Genomic DNA, 9,066 nt, shown 5'->3' with positions numbered 1-9,066 from the left:
TGGTGAAAATTTCATGTCATTAGCACCTCTAGTAATATATTTACTGAGAAAAATGGTGACGTGTTCAATACTTATTTTACCCGCTGTAGCTGTTTTATTTGTTTGCTAATGTTGGTTAGTTGTGGCGGCCATCTTTATGGTGTTTTTTTGTGTTACCTCAATATTTTCAGGATTGTTGCTGAACCAGAAAAGGGCAGCAGTGGAACAAAGATGACACCCATTTTTGAGATTTGTGGAGCTTTATTTTTTAATGAAATTGGCTTTAAATATAAGATATTCAGTCTGTGCTCGCCAAAAAGCACGTCGCATCACTGAACTGCATTTAAAAATAATATTTAGTTCAGTAGGACACAGCCCTTGCAAGAATTAGTCTGGTTTGGCAATTCTTCAGAACTTCTACATGAGAACACAAATATTTTGTCAGGTGAGGTAAAAGTAGTTTCAGAACACAAAATTATTGCAAAACGTATTGTTTTGAAATGCAAAACTATTGTGAGGAAATGTTAAAGTATTGTAAGGTAGCTTAAAAGTATTGTGTGGGAACTTAAAAGTACTGTGGGAATGCAAAAAAAAAATTGTGTGGTTATGCAAAAGTTATGTGATATAAAGTATTGTATGGGACTGCAATTTGTTATGATTTAACACAAAAGTATTTTGTGGGAAGGTAAAAGAACTGTGTGGGAATGCAACATATTGCGAGATAACACAACAGTATTGCAAAGTAATGCAAAATGATTTTGTGGGAACTAAGTGTTGCGATGTAACACAAAATAAAAGAAATCGTCCCTTAATGTCACGTCAGCAGCACCATAGATCTTGATTTGTACTGACAGAGTTAATCTGATGTGGATTAACTACGAGAACACTAACAACAATGTTACACTTTGAAAAAAGATGTGCTAAGGTTGATTAAAAACCGTTGCTAACATTAGCTACATCAACTGTGTCAGACGCACAATTTAAAGTGCCTGTGACATGAAACTTTTGGAGTAAATATAAATGCATTATTGGAAGGATAACATTAATAACATATCGCAAAAATTAATTCCCGCTGCTGTGATGAACAGTTATTGAGATATTTGAATGTGAAACAACAGGAAGTGACATCTGCTTGTGAACAGAGCGTTGATAAAATGGTTAACGACACAGACTGTAGAGAAGAATTTGATGTTTCTTTAGATTATTTTGAGTCATCAGAGAGATGAAGACGAGTCGGAGTTCACATAATGTTTTAATAAACAAAGACCAGGGAGTTTTCTTACCTAGAGTTCCCCTTTGACGTCACTTCCTGTTTCACTTTGGCTGAGCCAAGTTTAAGAGACAGTATGCCAGTTATGTGACAAAATATGTAAAATCACATGTATAATGCAAGGTTTCTAAAATAAAAAGGTGTTTTGCTTTTTGTATTTGATGGATAGGCATGTCACAGGCACTTTTAAATTCTAAAGAAAAAGAATCCCTAAAGCAGGGCTATTCAACTAAATCTCTCCAGAGGCCACAGTTACTGCAGGTCAACAGCTGAGGGGCCGAACATCCAGCAATTAAAATAAACCAAGTATTACAAAAATATTATATATAGTTACCTTTGAATTAGTTTATTTTGCTGTATTTAATCATGAATACAACATACAGAACCCTATAAAAGTAGTGATAATCAAACATTATAAAAAAAAGCACATTCTGCCTCCTATTTGACACAAATAATATTTTGACATCTCTGACTTGCCAAATTTTTAAACCAATTTTATTTTTACTTTTATCATTTTATCTTCAACTACTTGTAGTTTTAACTGCCTTGAGTGTTTATAGAAATGGTTTTTACCAGCTTCTAGCCAAGTTTCCGACGTTTCTGTAGATACCAAACATGTCTATGTTTAACTAAAAGAACTTGGAGTAATTAAAGTAAAAAACTGGGAGTTTGGGCTTAAGAGATGAATGAAACAATTGGCGGGCCGAACTTTGGTCACTCGGGGCCGGATGTGGCCCGCGGGCCGCCAGTTGAATAGCCCTGCCTTAAAGGGCAACAGTTTTACCTTTTTGCTTATTTTAGACCTTTTTTAATTCTGCTACTAGAGTGTTGTTGTTTATAAAACCCATGAAGAAAAGTTCAGAAAGAAAACCAACAGGCTAACAGTTAGCATAGCTTAGCCAAAAATTTAATCCCATTACTGGAGCTGACTTTTCTTTTTTTACTTCTTGTTCATTGGTAATAAATATGTTCACATTCACTTGTCTTTTAATGTTTTCTGCTGATTTTAAAGTCTCTTTGTACCTTTCTAACGCGCTCAGAGTGAATGTTTTCTCTTTATTTCTCATCTCGTCAGATTTAACAAAGTTTTCATTCCTCTGAGATCAAACCAGACTTTTTCATCTCTCTGCCTCCCTCTCAGTGTGATTGTCTCTTTGTTTGTCTTCTTCCCGCAGCACGACAGCCAGTGGAGTCCCTCTCCCTGCTCCGAGTGCGTTTGCTCCAGAGGGGGCGTGTCCTGCAGCGCTCACACCTGTCCCCAGCCCACCTGCTCCCAGGATCAGACCCTGTTCGTCCCCGCGGGGGACTGCTGCCCCAAGTGTGCTGGAGGGGGAGGTGAGGGACGAAATAATTCCACAAACTCCGTTTGGTGGAGTTTTATTATTTTATTTAGTTTTTTAAATAAAAACAAACCGACACATGAAAAACATGAACATAATTTAAAGTTTTAAGCTCTAAATCAGGGGTGGGCCGTCCTGGTCCTGGAGGGCCACAGCCCTGCTTGTTTTACTTGTTTCTCTGCTCCAACACACCTGATATGATTGGATGATTATCAGGTTTCTGCAGTATGGAGGACCGAAACTGACATAATTAGAAATAAAAGCAGAATTATATAAAGGAACCACTAAATAAATACATTAAAAATGCACCAATTAAAATAACAAAGGAGAACTTTATCTCATGTTTTTTGTTTGAAATGACTTGAATATTTATTTTTCCAGGTAAGTATAAATGAGTCTATATATTTTAACACATAATTTAAATTTTACTGTTTTATAACATACATATTTTGTTGTTTTTCCTTTAAATTCTACATGCATTCGTGTCTTAAATATTTATACTTAATTATTTTTATATTTTTCCCACAAGTCTTTAAATTTTAGTTTAAAACCAAGGCAAGGAGAAAAACTTACCCGTACCTTTGTTTTTAACTAAACTTTAAGCTAAACTGAGGCAGCACACGCCTGCAACACATCGAAATAAAAAAAAACTTGTGGGACAAAACTATAAAAATATTTCATTTTAAACATTTAAGAGACAAATGTATGAACAAGTAAAAAGTAAAACTGAAAAACATATATTTTAAAAAACAGTCAAATTTGATTTGTGTTAAAAAATATCAATTAAACGAGAATTAAATTACAAAACATGAGGTGAAGTTCTTTTTTAATTGAATTGGTGCATTTTAAGTGTATTTATTTATTTAGTGGTTTATTTATATATTTCTGCTTTTATTTATAATTATGTCAGTTTTGGTCCTCCGTACTGCAGAACTAAGAGGGTAAATCAGTGACTGAATCAGGTGTGTTGGAGCAGGACAAACGTAAAACATGTAGGGCTGCGGCCCTCCAGGACCAGGATTGCCCACCTCTGATCTAAATTAAGAGTTTGGGAGGAAATCAGATCCGAAGAAAACCCACAGCTGCACAGGGAGCACATGAAACTCGTAGTTTGTTAAAATTTGGTGATTTAGGGTTTGAAAACTTAGATTTTACTGATTAAATGGATGTCATCAGAAATACTAGATTTATTTCAAAAGGAGGAATTCAAGCTTTTGATATTCGGCATTATACGGAGGGATTTACAGCAGCCAGCAGAGATTAACGATAAATTAAAAATGAAATTAAAAGGATTATTTCTGAAATTATTCTTGTTAGAAAACTTCACTTCAAAGGTAGATTAGAATTAGCTGAGCGTCGTTAACCAAACAAATCTGTGTGACGTATCGTTGGTGTAAATTATGAATTTTAGAGACTTTCTTCCCGTGAAAAAAATCACCGGCAACGATGTTTTTAAAACTCACAGAGCAGCAGCGTCAAATCTAAAGGTTAATATTTGATTTAATGACGTCGTGGAGCGGCTGTAAGACATCCCAGCAGCTAATTATTAAACATTTTTCCTGAATGTCTTGGCAGACGATGCTTGAAGAGCCGGCTCATTACCCGCCGTTTGTCTTCTTTGTTCACTCACTGGGTTTTTATTGTCAGAGTCGTGCGCCTGGCAGGGCCTGGTCTACAGGGACGGCGAGGAGTGGGAGCCCAGCTTGTGTTCCAGATGCTCCTGCAGCGGCGGGAGGGTCCGGTGTTCAGTGGTCGAGTGTCAGCAGGTGGTCTGCAAACCGGTGAGTTCCACGGATTCATCTTATTTCCCCCCGACGCTCCCTGCTCATAAATCTGCGTTCAGGTGGATAAAAAAACGAGATTAGATGACCTAATCCAGGGGCGGTTCTAGGGGCGGGGCCACAAGGGCACCGGCCCCAGCTGAAATCTGATTGGCCCCCTGTCCTGTCACTCATCTGTCCTTTACATGGGCGTGATGATGGTGGATGCAGTTCCATGTTCAAACACTAGAGGTGCTAATGAGTCAAATAGTAAAGTCCAAAATGAATCAAGCTGACAGAGTTCTTCTTCTCTTCTTAAGAAAATTTGAAAAAAAAAAAACTGCAAAAAATGTCTTTCAACTGACAAATGATGACTGGATTTTCTTACATGTTGTGTGTTTGAGAATATTTTATCCATGTGCTAAAATGTATGAAAACTGGTGAGGAGACTTTACTGTGCAAACTTTTTTTTTACAATAAGGCTCCCCTTATTAATTTATCTGTAAACACTTTATAAATCTTTAATAAATGTTTATTATGCATTAATTAAGGTAAAAAAGGAGACTAAAACTAAAAACGAGACCGGTTTCTTTCCAAATTAAAAATTTCAGACTAGTTTACTACCTTGTAAGCACAATAATGATTAGGAAACACATATTTTAACATGTAATATTGTACTGCATTACTGCATTATAAATATCCACAAATATTAAAAGGATCCTTATCGTAAAGTGTAAAACTGTACACTATTTTGGATGGGGTGGGATTATTTGGTATGTTAACATGATGGTTTTTTTTTAACTTTTCTACATCAACATTGTCGACAGTAGTTACATGTTTGAACAATAATTTCAAATATTGATAATCAACACAAAGTTTTAAAAATTATGATTTTTCAATTAAAGACTAACTTTTGGCCTTTTATAAATGTTTATTTGTCATTAATAAATAGTGTACTGTATTACACTTTACGATAAGTCTCACTTTAACTGTTGTGAATATTTATAATGCAGTAATACAGTACAATATTAATAAAATAAAATATGTGTTTCTTATCGTTATTGTGCTTACAATGTAGTAACCTAGTGTGAAATGTTTAATAAGCACCTTTAGATGTAATATGTACGTGAACAGATTTGTTCAAGTTCAAGTTTATTTATATAGCTCCAAGTCACAACATATGTTGTCTCAGAGCACTGTACATAAGAATGATCTAAAGAAGAAAGCAGCAGATTGTGTTGAATCACTTCATCACAGTCTCCCATCATGAGCAAACGGTGGAGAGGAAAAACTCCCTGCTAATCAGGAAGAAACCTCCAGCAGAACCAGGCTCAGGACAGGAGACCATCTGCCTCGACCGGCTGGTTGGAGGACAGGAAAGAGACACAGACAAACACAGAAGAACTGGTCCAGGACTGGTCCAGGTGCATCTTCTTCTGGAAGAGACGAGAAAAAAAAGAAAGAAAAAAAGAAAAAAAAACATGATAGAAATAATTACAAAAAACATGTGGAGAACAGAGACTAAAGACAACAGATTTGTCTCATTATTTGGTGGACAGTTTTGCCTTTCTTGTCCTTAAATACTGCATAATAAACATTTATTAAAGATTTATAAAGTGTTTACAGATGAATTAATAACCTGTCTATAAAGTCTTTATAAACTATCTACAAGGGGAACCTTATTGTAAAGTGGTACCTTTTTAAAAATATATCTATATATTACATTACAAGTGTCTGAATATGCGACTGGTTAAATGTAAACATCTTACCAAAACTGTGGATTTGTGTGACAGGATGTTGAACAAAGATTTGGCCCCTCTATGAATATTGTGGCCCCTTACTCAGAAAAATCCTAGCTCCACCACTGACCTAATCTGACAGGATTATTTGTTTGTCCTCAGCATGAGAACCTGGTGATCCAGCCGGGACGCTGCTGTCCTCAGTGTGTGTCCAACCCCTGTCTGTCTGCTGGACATCAGCACCAGGTAGGATGGACTGGACCGTCCTCTGGCTGCAGTGCACTCTCCGGACTCTCCGGTCCCTCTCTGTTTCCTCCGTTGATCTGCTCTGGTTAATCAGTGTGCATTGCCAATGCAATGCACACTATAGTGATTCGTTTCCCATCCAAGTCATCTCAACTTTGCCATGCTTCTCCTCCTGCATACTTTGTCCTAGAGCTGCCATTGTAATTTATACCTGCAAAGCTCCTGTGCCCAATGATGGCCATGCCTTTTGGTGCCTGTACAACATATAGTTTTTGAAATATTAATGTTTAATAATTTATAATCGGTGTCAATGGAACCTTATATTGGTTCAATACTGCCCCCTGCTGTATCTACTCAGTACTGAAACATAGTTTAATAATATTTAATCACAATATTTCAGTGGTTGCAATACTAAGCTGACTCTATTTTGATGTTTGACTTTTATATTGTCCTAATATTGCTCTATTGCTGTGATATATTGAAGTTTAGTGTCAACAATTGCATTGGCAATGTGGCCTCTTTCAGCACACATACAAACCAACTCCTGGCGATCTTCTCTGCCACAGCTCCAATGGCTAATGGTTAATGCCGTGGACTTTTATGTGGGAGATCAGGGTTCAAAACCCACCAACAGCAATTTTAACTAAAATTCTCTTTAAACTTCATATTGTCACACAATTACCATCATCACAAACACCTGCTGACTTGACAAGCACAAGTTGGTAGAAAACACATTTGAACTTGGTCACATTTCATTCTGCAAGTCCAATGCTGCAGGCAAAGCCATGCTGCAATGACATGCTACAAGCCAATGCACACTTGTTTTTACATCGTAAAAACCCATGTCTAGTGCCTGTTTGGATCCTCTCAGGAAGCTCTCACATGGATGATGCACCGTGTTTGACCGTCTTCAAAGACTGAAACTCCTTTCACGTTAAACGAACCTCACGTTTCCCGTCCTCCTCTTGATCCGTTTGTTCGGGTGAAGCTGTTTGAATTTTAACCCTCTGTGAACGATTCTGTAGATTATTATAAATTACCCAGATAAAAAAAGATGTTCAAAGAGCTTTACAGAGAGCTTTCCAGGGTCTTTAAATAATGAATCATTTGCATTCTCCAGGGTTAAAGTCAATATTTAATTCAACCATTTAGTCAGAGAGAGATGTGGAAGTTCAGATTAAATCTGACATCAGCGTGAAGTTGACCTCATATTTTCCCAGATTATACATTCAAGACTTGAAATTTGTAGGCAGATGAAAACAAGAACACAGGAAGTGAGACATTTAGATTGTCTAAAGGTGAATATGTTCCAAAGCAGAAATAAAAACACAAACACCTCACATGTTTGGCTTTTTTTACAGTTTAAAGATTGTTTCCTCAAGAAGTTTAGGCTAAAACTGCGCAGTCTTCTGTTGTTTGTTGTAGGCCTCAGTGTCTCAGTGGTTGGTGCTGTGGTCTCTATATACGAAAGGCTAGGGCTTGGCGGTAATACAATAACGACATATATTGCGATAAAATTATGATCAATATCAATAGAAAACAATATCTATATCTATATATCTACATATCTATATCTATACCTATATATACTGTATCTATATCTATATTAATATATCTATATATATATAGATATTGCGATAGATACGTTATCAATATTAATAGAAATTGATGATATATATCACGATAGACAAAAGATCAATATCAAAGGGAAACTATAAAGATATATATATATAGCCATAGACACTTGATTAATATATTTAGAAAACAATAAACATTTATCTAATGAATTCATTGCGTTCATACCACTGATGAATCTTAAAAAACTTTTCTTTATTAGAAACACGTCATGTATAGTGTCTAATAACAAAGAAACTATATTTAAGATAATAAATATAGCAATAGCAATAGAAAACAAATGCGATATGTATCACAATAGACACTTTGTTAATATGAATAAAAATTAAAAACTGAATATGTATCGCAATAGACACGTAATCAATATTAATAGAAAATGATAACGATATATTTATCGCAAGAGACACCTGATTAAGTATCAATAGAAGAAAATAATGATAAATATCATGATAGACACATGATCAATATTTGAAAACAATAACGATATATATCGCGATACACACGTGATTAAATATCAATAGAAAACAATAACGATTTATCATCATAGACACGTGATCAATAGTAATAGAAAACTGTAACCATATATATCACGATAAATACTTGATCAGTATCAGTAGAAAATAAATCTGAGTCCAACAGCTCGAGAGGAAACTGTGGATAAGAGGAAAGGTGACGTCACCAGTTTGGAAGCGTTAATCAGCCTTTTACAAATAGGTGAAACTAAAAAATAATCAAGAATTATTGATAACAACTTATGTAAAACACTTATTTTGATACATTTTTCAGTCATTTTCACCCAGATTTAAGCCCCAAAGTGACCTCTTTAAAGACGAGGTGTTCTCTCCTGGGTTTGGCTGCGTTCTGTCTCAGTTTTCAGCTTTTTGACGTTTAGCTTTTGTTTGACCCTTTCCTGAAAATAAAAACTGTTGTTGTGTTGAAATTGATTTGATTTGATTTGATTTATTTATTTAACAGGAAAAGATTACTAAAAATCAAACCTGACTCAGCATAATTGCTGTTTTACAGCAGGTTCCTGTTCTGCAGCACATAAAACACTCAGAATTACAGCATCACAATCACATCATTATACACCATAG

General features: G+C 35.6%; 1 protein-coding gene across 1 annotated transcript in view; it reads left to right on the top strand.

The window, feature by feature from the left end:
* fras1 (Fraser extracellular matrix complex subunit 1) overlaps positions 1–9,066 on the top strand; it is a gene marked incomplete in the record, with an annotated part of 260,581 nt that overhangs the window by 102,876 nt on the left and 148,639 nt on the right. The window contains 3 exon segments of the mRNA XM_014014601.1: positions 2,425–2,584; positions 4,237–4,370; positions 6,251–6,334. Coding sequence (XP_013870055.1) covers positions 2,425–2,584; positions 4,237–4,370; positions 6,251–6,334 — 378 coding nt within the window.

Source organism: Austrofundulus limnaeus, unplaced genomic scaffold (genome assembly GCF_001266775.1).
Source record: "Austrofundulus limnaeus strain Quisiro unplaced genomic scaffold, Austrofundulus_limnaeus-1.0 Scaffold117, whole genome shotgun sequence".
Taxonomy (NCBI): Eukaryota; Metazoa; Chordata; class Actinopteri; order Cyprinodontiformes; family Rivulidae; genus Austrofundulus; species Austrofundulus limnaeus.
The sequence above is the reverse complement of the archived record's forward strand: the minus strand, read 5'-3'. Positions and strand labels throughout refer to the sequence as shown.